Source organism: Taudactylus pleione, unplaced genomic scaffold, assembly GCF_031769625.1.
Source record: "Taudactylus pleione unplaced genomic scaffold, aTauple2 ptg000087l, whole genome shotgun sequence".
NCBI classification, from domain to species: domain Eukaryota; kingdom Metazoa; phylum Chordata; class Amphibia; order Anura; family Myobatrachidae; genus Taudactylus; species Taudactylus pleione.
Window position 1 is genome coordinate 6,077,131 of NW_028284489.1, and position 21,290 is coordinate 6,098,420.

The window sequence follows — 21,290 nt, forward strand, 5'->3', positions numbered from 1 at the left end:
ATATAGAATAGTGTAGGTAAGGGTGATTCTTAACAAATCTAAACAATTCTTGAAGTGTATACTAAACTAAATATCATCAAACTTGATCAAGAATTTTAAAAATCAGCGATATATCCCCCAAAATGATCCTTTTCCCTCACCACCTGCAAAAAAATAGAATTGTTGTCCATAAATATTCTTCTTTGTAAACCCTTTGTGCTATTTGTTAGAATTCAAAAAGCATGCTTATGTAAGTGTTTGTGTGCAGACCAAAACAGGGAAAGGACACCTAATATAAAGTCTTCTTGTGCAACATACAGTTACTGCAACACAATTTGGGTAAACTGGTACTTTTTGTGAACATGAAAATATCAAAAAGAGACACAGGTAGTGAAGGTCTAATAGTGAATATTTAGCTATTGAGTAGAATAACACATAATTGCTGACAGTTACTTGCCCTTTAAGAATGTGTTATCTTGAACCAGCCAATTATTACTACTACTCCTGCAGTGGTATTCGGAAAGCAATATCACAGAAAAACAGTCTTTAAATGAAATAGTCCCAGGAACTCTCTTCTGTGTACTGTACAGTATCGGATTCCTTCAGTAGATTACTCCACCAGCTGCATTTCCATGAATATTGGCTTAGCCAGCAAAAATATGTCAGGTGCACTTTTATAAAATTGAGCCATACTTGCTGATTTTCAGGGAGAGTGGGGGGCAACCATGTGTGGGGTAGTGGTGGGGGCTAATCATGGCCCACCCTTCTCTGTTAAAGCCATGATTCAAGTCATTATAGAGTGGGGGTGGAGCAACAATGAGGTGATTCAATGCATAAAGTGGGCAGCATGTGGGTGACTGACCACTCTCTTGGAAGTTCAGGAGTGCACCTTATAATTCTGAACTCTCCCAGACATTCCCACGAGAATTGATAATTATGATTGAGCTTTAAATGACAAATCTTTAAAAACAGTTCCAATATTCAATATACAATGCAATGGTCTACCAATGGACCAGGCTCAATGCACTATTCTTAGTTGCCTTCACAGTAATCCTGGTTTAGTACATGCACTAGGAACAAGTCTTTGGTAGACTGATTTACACTCAGCCCAGTGGTTGCTCTATTGTGTATTGGGGAAGCACAGTATTGATCTAAATATCTTTGCGCTGTTGTATTTTCCCAGTTGTAAGCACTTCATGGTTTGTTGTCCTACTCCAATGAAACATGAATGCTAGTACAATAAAAAAAATCATTTATGTAATTTTGTATGGGCAGTGCTGCTTTGCTCAATAGTGCCCTAACACTGTAATAAGTTGATCACCATAGTCTTTTCTTTGTGTTATTCAGTGACAGATCAATCATCATATTTCAACATCAACTGAAATATCAGATGGGTCAGTAGTATTTTTCCTGCCACTCTAATCACTGTCTGGCAGACTGTAGATAAGCAGGTTCATTCAATATACTCATCATCTTCTTTTTCCCAGAAAACATCTTCTCTTTTACAGGTAATTCTTCTGGCTGTTTGTTTGCTCTCTTCTCTTACTGAAAACAAAAACAATATACACTTCATATAAAGTAAAAATATTTATTAATATTTTGACATGTCTCACAGTAACGGCTATGTTGTGTTTAATTCATATTGTTTTTATAGCTCGTTAGATTGCACAAACTAGGTCTTGACTTCATACGATATTTACCTAGTCAGCATGAAAAATGACAAACTCAAAAAGATCAACATTCTTTACTTCAAGAGAACAATTTAACTTACCATAAATCTATCAAAGTTTTCCCTGAACTAACATGAATGTTTTTAGGCTGTTTTTACACATTTTCATTATTTAATTTTGCTGTCCATTTTGTCCACATTTTTTTAATTTTTTTTATTAAAACAATCTGGACAAAACTGAAAAACATACATTGTATAGAAATCAGATCCAAAAATGTATGTTTTTCTTTTCTAAATGTTGCCAGGTGCAGCTAATACCATGTGCACATTAGTGGTGCAACCCAATGGACCAATTTTGGTTTTCTGAGACAGTTGGTTGATGTTGAAAGAAGCTTGCAGTCTAAAGTGAATTGTGAGTTTGAAACAGAAGCAGGTGAGTTAGAATATAGAGAAAAAGGTGAGTTATTATACACAAACAGTAACACATATTTCCGATACCACTTATATCTGAGACAATGTTTAGCCTAGTGCAGTGCAGGGGATGTAATGCATTTGTTTTGCAGGAAGATTGCTGGAGACTCAGGAGGAGAGAGCAAAACTGTATACTGATATATGTAGGATGTCTGTGTCCTTGAGGCCACCACTGCCTTAGAGAGCCCCCAGAAGACATACTGCCTGGACTACTGTGGGCTCTGAAAGGAATAGAGTTCGAGAAGGACACAGACACCTCCCACAAGCTGTGACACTGCAAAACTCATATGCTGCTCTTGCAAGGCGGGAAGGTACAGCTAATATAGGCAATATAGAACAGGAAGATATGGGGTCTTCCATTGATTATAGAAAAAGGAAAAGGAACAGGAAAGGGACTACACTTCTCTAGGTAGATTCCATTATTAGAGGAGTACATCTGGGAAACACTGCTGAAGTAGAGAGACAAGTAATGTTTATCTGGAGCCACAGCTCCATGGGATAAAGAGTGCATGCTGAGAATTGTGAAGGCAGCAAGAAAAGATGGAGAGGTGGATGTCATTATCCACCTAGGGACAAATGATCTGGCCAATGCTGAAGTCATGGCAGTAAAAGATGAATTCAGGAAGTTATGGGCTGCTCTAAAGCAGGTGGCAACCACTGCAACTTTTTCAGAAGTATATTGCCAGTACACAGAGGGGGAGATAGAAATCATTGCATCAGAAACTTCAATGTTTGGCTACAGAAGTGGTGTTATGAGGAGGCATTTGGATTGACAGTCCATAGCCATGTCATCTGGAAAGATAGAAGCTTAAACATATATGATGGCCTGCACCCATCTTCAAAAGAAACTAGAATACCGAGTGAACAGTTTTAAATCTTCACCATGAACTTTTTAAACTAGAAGAGGGGGACAGTGAAGCAAACAAGAAAAAATAAATCTTCTCCCCCAATAAAGAGGTATTATTTCTGCTGGCAAATGAAACAGGAAGCATATCCACAGCAACAGAAGATAGTTCAGAACAAAACCAAATAAACATAGGCAGAGAGATGAACATACCTAGGAACAGGAGAAATAAGCAAACAAATAAAACTATAAGAGCAATGTGTGTAAATGTTAGGAGCTTAGGAAATAAAATCCCTGAACTAATTGCAATAATGACAAGAGATGATCTGGATATTGTGGCTATTAGGGAGTCATGGTGCAATGAAAATCATGACTGGGACATAGCTATACCGCTATATACTTTATGTAGGAAGGACAGAACGGGAAGAATAGGAGGAGGAGTAGCAATGTATGTCAAGGAAAGCATAAATACTATGTCAATACACAGTATTGAAGAAAAAAACGAGTCCCTTTGGGTGACTATAGAAACAGGGGAGAAAGTGATTCTTCGTATTGCGTATTGGGGTGATCTACAGACCACCAGGTCAGGAAGAGGAACTGGTCAATAAACTATTGCAGGACATCACTAAAATGGCATTAAAAGGAGAGGTTATAATCATGGGAGATTTTAATCTACCCGATATAACCTGGGAGATGTCTGTGGCAAGTTCCACTAGAAGTAGGGACATCCTGATGTCATTGCACGGAGCGTCCCTCCAGCAATTGGTGAGGGAGCCCACTCAGAAAGATGCAATATTAGACTTAATACTTACAAATGGAGACAGAATATCTGATGTAAAAGTGGCTGAAAACCTGGGATCCAGTGATCATCAAGCAGTATGGTTCAGAATAAGGACAGATACTGACTCACCCCATATAAAAACAAAGGTGTTAGATTTTAGGAAGGCTGATTTTGCAGGGATGGGAATATGTGTAAGCGAATCTTTGGCAGAGTGGAGGAACTTGAAAGGAGTGCAGGAGAGGTGGGAAAATTAAAAAAGTGCAATATTAAAGGCAACAGACCTTTGTATCAAAAGGGTTAGGAAAACTACAAGGAAAAGGAAGTCAGTGTGGTTTGGTAAAGAGATAGCAAGTATTGTGAATGCAAAAAAATATGGCCTTTAGGAAATACAAGCAGACGCAAGATAATGAAGACAAAGAGGTGTATCTTGTAAAACAGAAGGAGGCTAAGAAAGTAATAAGATGTGCAATGGCTAAAGCTGAGGAGAAAATGGCACAGTCAGTGGGTAAAGGGGACAAAACCTTTTTTTAAAGTATATAAGCAAAAGGAGAAAAACAAAAGGTGGAATAAAAAGACTAAAGACAGGAAGAGGGAGTCTTGTTGAGGGAGACAATGTAATAGCTGATCTTAATTATTTTTGTTCATTATTCACTACTGAAAGAGACGGAAAGGGGCCACGGTTAAGTTACAGGTGTAATCAGAAAAATGAGGTAAGAACAAACACATTTACAGAGGAGAAGATCCTAACAGAACTCTCAAAACTGAAAGTGGATAACTCAATGGGGCCAGATGGGATACATCCAAGGATACTAAAAGAGCTTAAAGGGGTGCTGTTAACACCATTAACAGAATTATTCAACCAGTCACTAGCAACTGGAGTAATTAAAGAAGACTGGAAAAGAGCAAACATTGTCCCACTGCACAAAAGTGGAAGCAAGGAAGAGGCAAGCAACTACCGACCAGTGAGCCTTCCATCAGTAGTAGGGAAATTGATGGAAACACTCTTAAAAGAAAGAGCCGTAGATTATCGTATATCCAGCAATTTGCAGGATCCCAAACAGCATATATTTACTGGTGGGCGATCATGTCAAACAAATCTTAGTGACTTTTTTGACTGGGTGACTAAGGAAATAGATAAAGGGGGCCATAGATATAGCTTATCTAGACTTTAGTAAGGCTTTTGACACTGTTCCACATCGCAGACTATTAAATAAACTGGAAAGCATGGGATTGGATACAAAGATAGTTGAATGGATAAGATCATGGCTGCAGGATAGGAAACAAAGTTGTAATAAACTGAGTGCAGTCTCAAGAGGGAAATGTTACCAGTGGAGTACAACCGGGATCTGTACTTGGACCAGTGCTTTTTAATATCTTTATTTGTGACATTGCAAATGGTATTGAGGGGAAACTATGCCTTTTTGCAGATGACACAAAGGTATGCAACAGGGTAGACACACCAGGAGGGGTAAAACAAATGACTGATGATCTAGGTAGACTAGAGGAATGATGAAGAATGTGGAAACTACAGTTTAATGCCAAAAAATGCAAGATCATGCACTTGGGTCTCATGGTAGGACTTGGACCAGTCCAAGTGCTGCTGTGTTGGATCCACTGTGAGAGAGTAATCGCAAACCAATTACAGTGTGTGCACAGTACAAGCACTCTTTAAAAACCCACCTCTTCACCATAAGTTATGCTCCCCCACCTGATATTACTCCCCCTGAATGCTCTACCAGCTGGTCCCATCTCCACACTCTCACCAGTTTCTAACCAGCTTCATCATTGCCCTCTGATCTCAACTATGATTTATCATTCTGATGTTCCAGCTCTGTAGCTTACTGACAGCTTACATAAAATTAAGATGAATTTTAATTATTTTAATTAGAATTTTTTATTGTCAGAGCAAAAAGTCAATAAAACTAGGCTTTACCAAATGATCATAAAAAGGTTTTGTTATGTTAATTACACTATTCTTGAGTGATAAATATTATGAATGTTTCACTTTGCTATGTAGATATTTACAAGGCCATGTTTTCAACAAAATAAATGGATTCTTTGCATGTTTAGTTATAGAGTATAAGTATAAACAGTTGATTTATTTCAGGAATATTTTTAGTTCAGTAATATTCTTTGATATGCATGACCATCTAATAGTAGGTTTTCATTGCTCTTTAAATAGTTTCAACATCAACATGATATATTTGTCTTTAGTATATATTACCTTTATTAGAGTCCAGAGTTCTGCCAAGAATATATATCGTTCCAACAATCATAGCCGCCAGTGTTAATATAATTAGAAGTATGGCCCACCAACGTGTCTGTATAGTATAGAACACAGGTAAAGAGATTGTACATTCTTGCCAAATAACTTATTTACTTATACCTTATTGTCTTGTTCTGTTAAACTAAAAGAACATTTCATGGAAAAGTGTGTATATAAAAAAAATTGTAGGACTGTTGTGGAGTAAATCTGTTTTAAACTAGACACATTTGCCAGTGAGATCAAACAGCGTAAAGGAGTTTTATTAATTTTGATTAGTGGATAATCACCCAAGTGCCTCAATGACAAACAAGTTATTTCTGGTTAATGTAAATTCAATAATTGTAGCTCACAAACACACAAAAAAAATGTTCCAAACATATCACTGTGTGAATGATCTAGTTAGCTATCTTCTTAGCTTATATAACAGATATAATTTTCTTACCAAGCAAAATAGTAAAATATCTTTGAGGAGATGCACTTTTTAAATATCCTAATCACAAGTGCTACTGATTTTGATGTTAAAAGTTTATGCTGTATGAGCATAACTGGGAACTCTGAAATTAGTAAATATAGCTGAAATTTTCAAGGAGGCGAGCAACAGTAACTGACCCTTTGGTGTTTAATTATTAGTCTCTCGCTTTGTCATTTTAACTTGAATTTTTTTCTGCATTTAATTTTTTTTTTTTTTGCTGTGTTTCTGTTTTGCATTTTTCCCTCAGGAAAAGAAATGTTATACAGGTTGAGTCTCCCATATCCAAATATTCTGAAATACGGAATTATTTTTGCATGACTATGATAATGAAACCTTTGATTTTTGATGGCTCAATGTACACAAACTATGTCAAAGGCACAAATTATTAAAAATATTGTATAAAATGACCTTCAGGCTGTGTGTGTATAAGGTGTATATGAAACATAAATTAATTTCATGTATGTACACAAACTTTGCTTGAGCCACAAAATTATTGAAAATATTGTATAAAATGACCTGCAGGCTGTGTGTGTAAGGTGTATATAACACAAAAATGCATTCTGTGTGTATATTTGGGTCCCATTCCCAAGATATTTCATTATGGTATGCAAATATTCCTAAATACGGAATATTCAAATATTCAAAATACCCCTGGTCCCAAGCATTTTGGATATGGGAGACTCAACCTGTAATTGTTACCCTATTGTTTCTTGCCATTATGGACTCTTTTGCTGGGTACATAGTTGGCAAAATATTGCTTGTTATATCGACAAGCAATATATATTGCAAGTGCATATCGGGTGTGTACACCAGATATGTCTGTGGACAACATTGTTAACAGACATATCAGGTCGACCCTGCAGCACAGCCGAGACCGATATATCTGAAAGATATATCTGTGAATCTGGCTGTGTGTACGGGTGACCCGCTGACCATATGAGTACAATGTAGACGTGTTCACTTAATTGCAACACAGTTAGAGGTGGACACACATGCACATATTCTTGTTTGTTAGTGCTTTATCTTTGCAGTGTTGAAAAAATAAAAATGAAAAAATAAAAATAAAATGTGTGAGCCCCACCCCAAAGGTAAATGAAAGAGCTCATATCCTTACTGGTTAGTGCTAACATTGGTGGAAAAATAGCATGGTGTCACCCATAAAAGCCAAATTCAGCAACAGGTTTTGACAGGTTGGGCTATAACAGGGAAACATATAGCATAGTGCCCCACTGCTGTAATGGGACTAAAGCTGGCCACACACTAGACCAACTTTCATCCAACCAGCCAACTAGTTGATTGGTTGGAATGAAAATCTGGCAAGGTATGGGAGTAAATGATGATCAGCAATTTGCTCCTAAATGCCAGAAAACAGATGAAAATGGTCATTCAGACAAGTTTGTTAAATGTTTGATCTAAACAATTTGTTCAAACAACAGTTTTTGTCCATTTTCCGGCATTTGGCAGCAAATTGCTGATTGTCATTTGCTTTCATTCCTTACCAGATTTTCATTCCAACCAATCAACAAGTTGGATGGTTGGATGAAAGTTGGTCTAGTGTGTGGCCAGCTTTAGTCCTGGGGTAAATTCCCTAGGGAAGATGTTCTCAACTAGGAGACAGATTGATACAGTTTGAACACATTTCAGACCAATGAGGCCTAAAAGAGGATATGGGCTGGAATTTTGGAAAAAGCCCAGAAGGCATTTTTTGTCATTGCTTTTATACTGCAATCTCAAAATTAGAGAGACAGTCAACCTCTGTATGCAACAGCTGCTGGAGCAAGAAGCCAATTCTTACAGATAAAAGTTTGTAGTCTATTCAATATTTGTTTCAGTTAATAACATTTATTAATAATTTTATTTATATATTGCTCTTCTCCAATAGAAAAAGATTGAGAAGAGATTGAAGACCTGTTATTGATTTTAAAAGAGTCAACCATTTTCTTGCTGTAACAAAAGTAAAGATTGAATCCATACTGTATAATCATTATATCTGTAGTCCATCTGACAGCTTGGCTGCTCTCCATAGACCTCAAAAATGTTCCCATAGCAGTGTAACCTCAACTCTTCCTAAGATTTGCAGTAGAGGAATGTCACACATTCCAAGTCCCCATTATCGGGTCCGGTGGTGTCATCACTGGCCATTTGTTGGCATCCCTGAGACCTATGGTTACTTACCTGTAAATGTGGCTGGCAATCCACTCCCGGTGGTTCATGCTGTTATGCATCATGGGTGACCCAATCTTTGATTGCATCACATGATCCATTCTGTCTAACCAGCTCCCAGCACTCTGGTCACATGTCTCACCCAACATATCAGCACTCAGGATGTCCTATTTAAACCAAGAACTGCTCCAGTGCTATCCAGAAAACCTGCTCCAAACATACTGTCTCAGTGTTTCCAACACACCTGCTCCAGTAATTACTTCACAGCACATATCACTGTAGCTTGCTCCAATAGTGCTCCTGCACTCAGGCCCTGATTCAGAGCCGGACGCTCTGACAGAGCGCTCGCTCTGAATCAGGGCCTGGGTTTGTTTTTTTCAGAACGGCCTCCTGGCAACTCGCATAACTGTGGGTAACCACCCACAACTATAGCGAGCGGCAATGATGATGGTCGCGATGGTGCGCACTGGGCCACCATCGACCAGCTTGCGAGCGCATTACGCTCGCGAGTGGGTCTGAATCAGGCCCTCAGTTCCTTTATTTACTGCAGCCTGATTCAGTTGTGCTCCTGGCACCCAGTTCCAGTATAATTGCAGTCTGCTCCAATATAGCCTACTTACTGCTACAGTCATGTCCTATCCTGCTAGCCTGCACATGTTCTCAATACCAGTTCTACTAATTACTCTGCAGCATTAGTCATCTGCTACTCCTAGTAGCCTGAATGAGGAATAGCATAATTAAGCCATCCAAATTCATTCACACTCCAACACATACAGCTAGCCCAGGGGGCCCGACCCAATTCAACAAACCCCTAGAGCCATGACAGGGAAAAACCACTACATCCTGTGTTCTTTTTGGGATGTCTATATCTCCAAGAACATTTACAAAAGTGTTAGTAGTTTTCATAGCAGAGCAGAAGATACATATTTTTGCCATTTACTAGTATCAGGATGATTTACTGATGAATGCTTGGATGCCAGAAGTGCTACTGGAGCATTGAGCCAGGGTTATAAAATATCTTGAAGATTATGGGACATATTCAATTTGGAGTGAAAAGCCGTTCTCTGCAAAACTTTTATGCTGATGACGTCATTTTCGCATTTCTCACTTATCCCCGTATTCAACTGTAGCGTCTTTTCACCAGTACGAAAATGCAATGCAAAGTAATAGGCGAAAAAGTGTCGCCTATGAATACCCAGTGGAAAAAAGTGCAGAATTGTGGTTTCGGGGTGCAGAAACTACTCTGCACCCTTTGTACACCCCCCTTGATGCTAACTGCGTCAAAATATTCTTAAAAAAGCACTTTGAAAATGTGGGTGAAAAAGTTCAAAGTGGGGGTACAAATACAAAAACTAGCTAAATAGCCTTTTGGGGGGGGTTGCAAATATGGGGTAGGTGTTTTGTTGATAGCAGGTGTCTGCTGAAGGTGCAATTTTTTTTTGTGCATTTTAAAGCTTGACTTTAGCGATTTCTAAATATGCTTGCATCCAATTTCATGCACCCCAAATTTGATCGGACTATTTATTTTTCCAAAAAAAAGTGGTAAATATTATTCTTCACCACTTGCTCAAAGACGCTGAATAGCACCTATTGAGACCATTTAAAGACCCCAAATACCTTTAGCAGGGCTATTTGGGTGTACCCTTAGTGAACCCCCATGTCAGAGTATCTTTTGGGAGGTGTCAGACTGATTTCCCCAAAAATGAAAGGATATTTAGCTGTTTTCGTTTTCTCCGGGCCCTGTTTTTCAACGATTTGGAATTGAATACAGGGATATGCCGGAACGAGCGCGATAAGTTTTCGACCTGAAAACCTCCGATGATGGTGAAAAGTCTGGCAACTGACTTTTCGCTTCCAATTGAATATGGTCCTATGACTGGATTCTGAATAATCAAAAAAAAAGGAATTAGAGATAGATAGTGTAACTGGGAGGACTGACAGGAGATTTAGGGCCTGATTCAGACCCGCAAGCGGGTCAATGGTCCGGCAGTGTGCACGCGCGAGCCCCGGAGTGAGTGAGAACTTCACTTGCTCGGGGCTCGCAGCAAAACGGAGCGGCTGTCGATGTTGATCGACAGCTCGCCTCGTTTTGTAGGTGGATTGGGGGGGTGGCTGCACAAATAGAGGTGTTCCCGAAGGAACGTCTGCCGTTTGTGGGGGCGGCTCTACTGACATCACACGTGATGTCAGTAGTGAACTTCCTGCTCTATTAGAGCAGAAAGTTCACTGGAGCTTGCGGTGGACCAGACCCTACCACAAGGGTCTCGTCGCAAGGCCGATGGTCGCGATAATTGTGACCATCGCCAGGCCGCCCGCACAAGCTGTGGGTGGTCACCCACAGCTATGCGAGCAGCCTGGAGGCGGATATTTTTTTTTCTTAAATCCGCCCTGATTCAGGGCGAGCTCTCGTTAATAGTGAGCGCCTCTGAATCAGGACCTTAGTTATTTTACAAGAGAAAAAAGAAAAATAGCTTAAGATAAAGGATAATAGCAAAGAAATTCATGAGGCTTTTGTTTCCATGAACCTCAACACCTCAATACTGAAAGCCAGATGACTATCTCAAGCTTTTGTCCTGCAATACTGGAATCATGCCAAGTAGAACTGCAAGCAGAAGTTCACTCTTCCATCATGGCTGAAGATGAAGTAGAGCTTATTGCAAGATTAATTACATTTCAGAAAAAGATTGGAATATAGAACTGTTAACTGAAAGGTGATGACCATGGATGCCTCTTTCCAGAGTTGGGGATCCACAGCAAATGGGTGACCCAAGGGCAGTGGAGTCAGTATCTGACAGAGTTGACTCCAATATATTGCAGAGAACTTATGTGAGAGTGAGGATAGAAAACAATCCTTGTTTGGACAGAGCATAATCTGGCCTGTTCCTTGGGAGGATCAATGTTCATGCAGATCAGAATGTGCTTCCACCGAACACTGAAGCAAACAGATTTTTGTTAGAGATTCTTTACCAAAGGACGAAAAAAAAAAAATCAGTGAAATTGAACTTTACAGAGATTGAGAATTTATCTGGCCTACAGTATGTGTTCCCTACAATTCCTTGTATCTGTCCAGTACTTTAAAAAGTCTGTTGGCACAGACCAAAAGTTATAATGAGTGCCCGATTGGAGAAAAATCTCATGGTTCATGATGGTCAGGAGATAGAAAAACATGGAGATTCAAATGTTTCCAATTATGCTGATCCAGGGACCAATCCAACATCCACAGTAGGTTTAGAATGGGAAACCAAGAGAATATTTCATAGAATATTTCAATATACAGTATCAGGCATCCTCAGTTTTCTGCAGGAAGGATTGGATAACATGCTATAAATACAGAGCTTTGAAACTTCATGCCTTGGCTTGTCTGCAGTCTCAGGGATCCAGTAGTCAAAATGTCCATTATGTACATATCATCATGGTACTTACTTCTATTGTTAGTGGCCCTAGCTAAAAAAAAAAAACATTTGAGCCATTGCATGATGCCACTCTTTGGAACCTGACACTAAACCAATATTGCTGTTGACTGTTACTTTTGTAAGATAGGTCAGTGAATTTCAGGTACTCTTCGCATTCACTACTTTTTCACATCACAACATAATAATGAGACCTGTGCAGTGGCTGCTCCAGAGGTGAGGCTGCAGGGCAGTCCAAAATTCAAATAGGGGAGCCACACCAACTGCCAGTGAGTCCCAGCCATCTATGTTTGGCAGCATTCGAAATGGCAGTTGGTGTGACTCCCCTATTTTAAATTTGGACTGCGATGCAGCCCCACCTCTGGAGCCGCCACTGGACCTGTGGTAGAATTCCTCCATAAAGTAGTGATAAGATATCAGAGATGAGCGGACTTCCAGATATGAGGCAAGAACAGAGCTAAGCTCAGATTTTCCCATCTGACTCTGATCCGAAAACGAGGCAAAACGCTTCATCCTCCCACTATCGGATTCACAAGGGTTTTGGAGTAAATAAAGGTCCCTGCAATCGGCACCATTTTCACTCCGGCAGTGGAGAGAGAAGCTAGCAGATATGTAGTGAGTCACTGTCAGTCACTCAGTGTGTGTGTCCAGTCAGGGTCTTGGCCTGAAGGCTGCAGCTGTGTTGTCCATAAAGGGGCTTAGGCTGCAGTATATAAAGGGGGACTTCCTTCAGTGGGTGCTGCGGCTGCTATGTTATTATTATTATCCTTATTATCCTTTATTTATAAAGGCACCACAAGGGTTCCGCAGCGCCTTACAAAGTACAGAACAAATGAGCACACGTTATTAACAGTACAAACAATGCATGATAAGGACATGGTTTATAAACATTGCTGCATAATATTTAAAATCAGCAGCAGGGTGTCAGTAACCAAGTTTTAGGTGCCATTGTAAATGAAAGTAAAAGAAAGGCAAGAAGAAGCAAGTGAGGGAAGAGGACCCTGCTCGCGAGAGCTTACATTCCAAAGGGGAGGGTCACACAAACAGGGGTGACACAGATGGGCTAGATAGTGAGGAAGGAGCATAGAGTAGTGGGTTAGGATGAGCGCTAGAAATCATTGAGGAAGAAATGGGTCTTGAGAGCCCATTTGAAGATTAAGAGCCAGGAAGCCAAGTGATGGAGGAATTTTGAGCGAAGGCCAGGGAGACAAAAAAAGGCAGCTACTCGTAGAAGTTGGAAGAGGCAAATGTCATGAGTGTTGAATGGAAAGAATGAGATGGAGGGTTCAGAAGGTAGGAGTTGGTAGGAGTGACCCAAGGATAGAAGGACCCCAAGACCACCACAATGGAAAGCTCCAGGCCAGGATGTATGAGAGAATGTGAGGCCCCCAAATGAGATAGCTGCAGCAGCAGTGGTGTCAGATGGGTAAATCCAGGGTTTGGTGATGGCAAGGAGAATCAAGGCATTGCAGATGAAGAGCTCATGAACGGGGACCAGTTAATTATAAACAGAACTGGCTTTCCAGAGGGAACAGGAGAGAGGGACAGAGTTAAGAGGCGAGACAAGAATGAGATTATTAGGGTTGATGTAGTGCGGAGGTGATATTGATCTAGAGCAGGGGGATAAGGAGTGTGGGGGTATGTGGCTGGCTTCTGAATGAGGAAGGGTGACAGCAGGTGGTGGGTAAGGTGGTGGTTTAGTGTGGTGTGGGGGGGAGAGGACAGGTAACTTGGAGAAAAGAGAGGGTGCAAGGTTTAGTGGTGGTGCAGCAGGACAATGGTGGAAGAGAAGTGAATAATATGGGAGTTGTTGGAGATGCAGTGGAGAGACTTATATGTGATGAAGAGACACAGAGGAGGGGAAGGAGGGGGAGAAGGTAAAGGGGACTATGGATGGAGAAAAGAGGTGAAAACTGGTGGTAGAGGAGAAAATAATGTAGCTGCTGAGTGAGGGAGGAGTAGAAGAAAAGAGACATAGGACCTGATTCAGACCCGCTCGCTAAGGCACGATCGCATGCTCTGATTTTTGCCTATCTGCGCATGCATATAATTCACAGTGCGCGTGCGCAAGCCAGTCGTTGCGACCTAATTTTGGTTGTTCATAAGCCACTATCAGGTCGCTGCTTTGAGTGACAGATAGTGCCATTTGTGGGTGGTAACAGGGGAAGGTGCTTGTGAATCGGGGGGGTGGATGTGCGAACGCAGGCGTGTCAAGCCACCAAAATGCCATTTAAAGGGCGTGCATAATTCGCAAAGTAGCGTCATTGTACACGTCACCTGCATGTATTTCAGCCAGCACTGATCGCTGTGCTAGCGGCGGGTTAAGGCAACCCCAAGGGCTGCGAGCAGCTCTGATGGCTCACGATGGTCCAGATTTATCCTACATTTCCCGGAGATGATGTGTGTTGTGAGCGGCAAGGGGGCGTCTTTAGACACTTGCGAGCGCACTTTGCCATAGCTCGCTAAAACATAGTGGGCGTCCTTACGCGATGTAGTGTGAGCACTTCATTTAAATAACCGGCCCCTTTTTGGCAGTGAGCGACAGCAACTTGCGAGTGGGTCTGAACGAGCTCCATAGATAAGATGAGGCAGTTTGGGTGGAGGGGGAGTCAGTAGTAGTAATGAGTGTGAGATACAGGAGCAGTGCAGTTCTTATGTCAAAATCAGATAAAAGGAAGAACAGTGCTGGAAGATGTAAAGGAACAACTACAATAGTATATTATAAACAAAAGGAGTTTAGAGCTGTTAAAGTTGCAGGACTTTAGAATCAGTATAAATTATGATTATTAAAAAAAAGGTGTATGTGTGAAACAATGATAGATACTACAATGGTATAGAGATAAATTGACAGTGGTACTGGAATGATTTAAACAGTGTAGAGTGGAAACACAAACATACAAGAATTACATGTTCAGCAATCAGGTAGTTGCTTGCAATGCTGAAGCAGGGTGTTGGCAAAAGGCGTGCCCAGGTTATAATGAAAGCTGAGTTGCAGGGTATCCAGAAGCTTAGAAGATCCTTTGCAATTTTTTCCAAGTTATAGAGAGTTCTTTTAAAATGTTGTCCTCTTGTCTTCTTCCTGTTATACTCATGTCTAACTCTTTAAGTTATGCTATACATGTAGTCCCACTTAGAAAAAAAAAATACTTTGAATTAAAAACCTATGCAGCCTTGTAACCCACTGAGTATATAGTGAAGCATAACATGTGTAGTCACTGATTGCACCCACCCCCAATAACCTCACCCACACCAGATACAAGTTATACAATTCTAATACAAACAGAACCTAAGCAGCAGCCCATGAATCTAGGAGATAATATATAATTATATGGTCTGATCTTAAGTCACTCTGGAGTTTACCGATATTAATTAAAGACAATATACCTAGAAAATCAGTGTATTCCAGACAGCATTGGTATTTCTATAATAGATGCCTGGTGCAAATAGATGTTAGGTGCTAAGAATAAAAGGAATAAATATATATATATTCTTGCAGTCAAATTACCAAAATATTTTTAATTAATAGCAGCAAAATAACGTGTATTTGTGAATACACACCTACTATAGATATTCAGGACTGCCTATTCCCACAAAGCATATTGAGTGCTGACTATTAACATTAGTGGAGAGTGGTGACTATACAAGCTTTCATGTTTCCATCCGCATTTTATTTGTGGCTTAAAACCAGGAACGATATCTTATGAATATATGTCCTTTTAAAAACACAGTGTCATTCATATATTAGACTTGGAGTTCTCCATGGAGTTATTGTGATCATTATTGTTGTTTAACTTGGTTTTATGTATTTTTATATGCAATATTTGTTGCTACAGTACATATGTAAGTGTTAAATGCTCAAATATACATGTTTGCAATATGGCTAGTTATATTCTAGTCTGAATAAATATACATATACTCGAGTATAAACAGAGTTTTTCAGCACAAAAAATGTGCTGAAAAAGTACCCCTTCGGCTTATACTCGAGTCAAGTGTAGCGCTGACCGGACGGAGTTCGGTCAGCGCTACACACTGCCAAACACACAGCCGCCAGAGCCGGCAGCTGCGTGTTCGGTGTAATCAGCAGCAGCTGAGAGTCTATCAGACTCTCAGCGGCTGCTGCATCTCCCACTGCGGGAGCCATCTTCCGGCTCCCGCAGTGGGTGATGGGAGACACGTCGTCATGACGACGTCTCTCCCATACAAAGCGGCCGGAGGAGCGGACAGCGGCGGGACCAGGAGCGGGAGTTTAAGGTAAGTGTTTATTTTTTTTTTATTCTTTTCACGTCTCTCTCTATTAGGGGGGGGGGGGGACTACAGGGGGCACTACCAGGGGGCACTACCAGGGGGCGATTACTACAGGGGGCACTACCAAGGGGCATTATCAGGGGGCGATTACTACAGGGGGCACTAAAAGGGGGGATTACCACTGGGGGGAACTACAAGGGGGGGATTACTACAGGGGGCACTACCAGGGGGGAATTACTACAGGGGGCACTAAAAGGGGGGATTACTACAGGGGGCACTAAAAGGGGGGATTACCACTGGGGGAACTACTAGGGAAGGATTACTACAGGGGGCACTACCAGTGGGGGATTACTACAGGGGGCACTAAAAGGGGAGATTACTACTGGGGGTACTACCAGGAGGGGATTACTACTGGAGGCACTGAAAGGGGGATTACCACTGGGGGCACTACCAGGAGGGATTACTACTGGGGGCACAACCAGGGGGAATTACTACTGGGGGCACTACCAGCTGCTGCCATTTCCCACACTAGGCTTATACTAGAGTCAGTAAGTTTTCCCAGTTTTTTTGGGTAAAAGTAGGTACCTCGGCTTATATTCGGGTCGACTTATACTCGAGTATATACGGTATATATATTTATTTAGTGAACATCAGACCCACTGATTATTCTATTTTATTTTATAAATATAGATTAATGGTGTCTTATCAGCTCAAATAGACCTTTTCTCTTTGTGTGTCATTTGTCCTGTCAATTAACTGTGGCTGCTGCTGTGTTGTTGTCCTGTCCATCAGGCTAGGGCTGCAGTCCATAAAGGGGTGCTGTGTTGTCCAGGGGGGTGCTCTGTCAATTAGGGGTGCTCTTTCCCAGTGTAAAAAAAAATAAAAGTACTTTTTTTTTCTTTTCTTTTTTGGTGTGTGTGCATTAGCAACTTAGCTGCACTATTATTGTTTAGTGACACTGCCGCAGTTTATCATGCACGCATTTGTGACTCTACAAGTGGTCATTCCGCACTTGACAGGGGTGCTTTGTTGTCCATAAAAATGGGGTGCTGTCTGTGTTGTTCATCAAGGGGCTGCTGCCTCATTCAGGGAAGCTCTTCCCCAGTGTCCAAAAAAATAAGTGGTTTTATTTGTGTGTGTGTGTGCGCGTTAGCAACTTAGCTGCGCTATTATTGTTTGGTGACACTGCCGGCCAGACCGCAGTTTATTGTCCATGTATTGTGACACTATAAGTCGTAGCACAGTGTGTTATTCTTATTCATAAAAATATTGTGATATTGTAAGTGGTAGTGCAGCGTGTTATTCTTTTCTTATTTATAAAAAGTCTTGTGACACTAAGTGGTATCACAGCATGTTATTCTTATTCATAAATAATCTTGTGACAGTAAGTGGTAGTGCAGAATGTTATTCTTTTCTTATTCATAAATAATCTTGTGACACTGTAAGTGGTATCGCAGTGTGTTATTCTATATATATATATATATATATATATATATATATAATCTTGTGACAGTAAGTGGTAGTGCAGTATGTTATTCTTTACTTATTCATAAATAATCTTGTGACACTGTAAGTGGTATCTCAGTGTGTTAATATATATATATATATATATATATATATATATATATAAAAAATACACTGCGCTACCACTTACTTTCACAAGATTATATATAATCTTGTGACACTAAGTGGTAGCGCAGTGTGTTATTTTTTTCTTATTCATTAAAAATCTTGTGACACTGTTTGTCATGGATACCACAGTGTAATATTTAAAATTGGTACAAATTGACGTGTGTGCTGTACCCCACTTCATTCGTGTTTGTTGATATGGAGAACGATCAGTTGAGAGGATAGCAGGAACCACATACTAGTGTTGGAGCTGCTGCCAGTGCCACCAGTCATGATTATACTAATCTGAGGGCATACAGGGCTTAAGTCAGGGCATCTAAAATCAAGAACCAATCTTTTACAGTGGTAAAGAAAAAACATCAAAGAGAAAGTTAGGTGCAGAAAGACATACAATCAATATGCCTTTCACCACATGAAGTGGCAAGAAAAGGCTAAGGCTTTGGCATTTAGTATTTATGACTGGTGGTTCTGCTTCTTATGATGATGAAAGCACAAGTGAACATGCTGACATAGAAATCAAAGATGCTTCTGTGGAAGTGCACCTGGATGAGCAGGATATTTGTGTAGCTGATGCTAATAAGGATGTTGTTGATGAGGATGTTTGTGTAAATCAGGCACCAGTGGAAGAAACAGTTATTGCCCATGATAAGAAAAAGCCCATTGTCATGCCTGGGCACAAGACAAAAAAAATCCACTTCTTATGTGTGGAATTATTTCTACCCAAATCCAGACAACAATTGTCAAGTCATCTGTACCCTTTGTAAAGCCAGAGTAAGTAGAGGTAGGAACCTTAGCCATCTAGGAATCTCCTCCCTGTTATGTCATCTGCAGCGCATCCATCAAAAAAGTTTTTGTGTTTTGTGTTGACTCATCTGCATCACCAGTGGGTCTTTTGGGAAAGTTTTTTTTTTCTTGGCAGATGCACTTGCTGGAGAAACTGAAGGAGAAGCCATTGCTGCATCACGTACCACTTGAGCTGACAATTTGCTTACCAACAGCTCTTTGCATCTCTTCAGATCTGTGTCCGTTTGGGAAGAAGAACGCAACGTATGACTTAAAACCTTATCTTAAATCTTGCGTTTGCTCTATTCAGCTTGTCCACATATCTGTGGTTAAGTGGACAGTGGGTACAACTGCATTTTGGAGGCCACTAACTAGGTTATTTTTAATGTCCCTGTACAGGTTGGGAATTTCTTTTCTAGTGAAGTGGAATCTTGATGGGATTTGGTAGCGGCCACACAGGACCTCAATTAACTGTCTAAAATCCATTGAATTATTGGTGGATATTGGACGCACATCTAATACCAGCATAGATGTTATGGCGTCAGTGATCCGCTATGCAACTGGGTGACTGCGGTCATACTTGCAAAGGATTGTTTAACAGTCAATTATTTTTAAAGTACTACTAGTAGTTTTCCTGGTCCCCTTCTGGGATGAAAATCCACTCCCAACAGCAGGCATAGTGCTCAAGGATTATTCTGGGGCAAGGACTGATGTGAATGAGTAAAATATTTTTTAGTAAATGCTTCCCTCCCCTTCTCCCTCATAAATTTGCTTTGGAATCAAAAAATTTAATTGAATTTACTACTAATCAAATCTTTCTTTCCCTGCCTTCAACTAAATATATACTACAACTCCTTCAGACCTCTTGAATAATAAAGAAACAAATGTTTTTATGTGCCATGTTCAAAGTTGAACTGCCACTGCTGCTGCAATCTTTGACATGCAGTTGCTGAATGCCAAAAATGTCCAGAAATTATTATGGCCACAGACAGCATCTCCTACATGCCCCCTTTTTTTAAAAAAATATTCTGAACCACCAAGTTGATTTTGTGGGCAAAACATGGGACATATTGTTTGCCCATGCTCTCCCCTCCTTCCTCATAAAATTTGATTTGGAATCAAAAAATGTAATAAAATTTACTACCAATCAACCCTTCCTGTCCCTGCCTTCAGCAACATACATACTCCAACTTCCTCAGGCCTCTTGATTAATGAAAACATATGTTTTCTTATGTGCCATGTTGGAAGTTAAACTGCTACGTGTTTGTGCCGCCAACTGCTGCCGCATAGCTTAGTCAGCCAGCTAGCTTGGTGCAAGTTTTGGGCCTAAACCAGATGAAAACAATATTGTGAGCTGTGAGGTGGTCAAATTTGACTGGAAACAAGTGGAAATTAATGTTATTGAGGTTAATAATACTATAGGACAAAAAAAAATATTATGTGATTTTAGCTGTTTGGATCTGTATTTTTTTTCAAAAATTGATAAAAAGCCAAAACAAGATCCAAAACACAAGGAGATACAGAGCCAAAGCCAAAACACAGGGGTCGATGCACATCCCTAAGTTTAATAAATATGTGGCTTGTATACTAGAAATAATTTCCACCACCCTTGATATCAAATGTGTCAGAGTCAAGAGTACAATACATGGATACAGCAGTTGGTTGAATACAAAGCAATTTATGGGCAAAATTCAATTGATTCCTGCCCCCATAGTGCCTGACAGAGCTATTCAATTCTTGCTCCTATCGGGCACGTTCACCTGCCAGCGCTACATTTCAGCTCGCAGTCCCTGGGGGATGAGAGCTGAAATGTGCGAAAAGTGACATGTTTGGGCGCCCAAACATCACTTTTCGCAATCGCACCCAGCACTTTGGTCGGGCTTAGCTGCTTTACGCGGCTAAATCCGACCACTTTGGGCGTGATCAGCACGAAAATCTGGAACAATTGCATAGCGGCCCGTGATCTCCTGTCACTTTAGTCGGGAGATGCGGGCCACGAAAACAATTGAATTCCGCCCTTTGAGTCACTCAGAAAAGTGCTCCAGGTCTTTCAGCACAATGATCCTCAAGAAGTGCACAATGTTTTAAAATGTTATTAAGCAGGTCTATTGAAGGCATACTAGGTAAATATGTTAAAGTCCAACTGCAACTGATGAGATTGCAGCTGTCTGACTGCCAGTTCTCCTATTCTAACAAGTCCCAATTAAAGTGCTAGGCTCCAGATCTTCTCCAGAAGTTGTCCCAATGAATTTACCAGAAATGCAGAGATATCAGAAGAGTACCAATTTCCTGGAGCCAGAACTCAATTGAGCTACTTGGACACCCGCATCAAGAGAAGTAACAGTGCAGTGTACGTAAGCACACAAATTCAATATTATTAGGGAACTGCAAGACCAGCATGCTGAATTAACATGAGGTGTTCCATTTGCTGAGAACTACAGATTTAGGGAGAAGGGGACTAGAGCCAAGAGAGGAGACCCCTGAGCAGTTCCAGGTGGGCCCCCTAGAAACAAGGGAAGACATTTGATTCTTAAGTATGACCCATTTGCCAATGTTGTGACAGAAGAAGACATATTGA

The 21,290-nt window shown here is 40.6% G+C and overlaps 1 protein-coding gene across 1 annotated transcript in view; it reads right to left on the minus strand.

Annotated features, from left to right (window-relative positions):
* Positions 1-1,214: 1,214 nt before the first annotated feature.
* The window catches only part of LOC148529055 (disintegrin and metalloproteinase domain-containing protein 10-like), a 118,367-nt gene continuing 98,291 nt past the window's right edge, over positions 1,215-21,290 (minus strand). The window contains exons 15-16 of the mRNA XM_088469003.1: positions 5,969-6,065; positions 1,215-1,524 (exon numbers count right to left, since the gene is read on the minus strand). Of these exons, the coding sequence (XP_088325129.1) occupies positions 1,433-1,524; positions 5,969-6,065 (189 nt within the window). The 3' untranslated portion in view covers positions 1,215-1,432. The remainder of the gene's footprint in view (positions 1,525-5,968; positions 6,066-21,290) is intronic.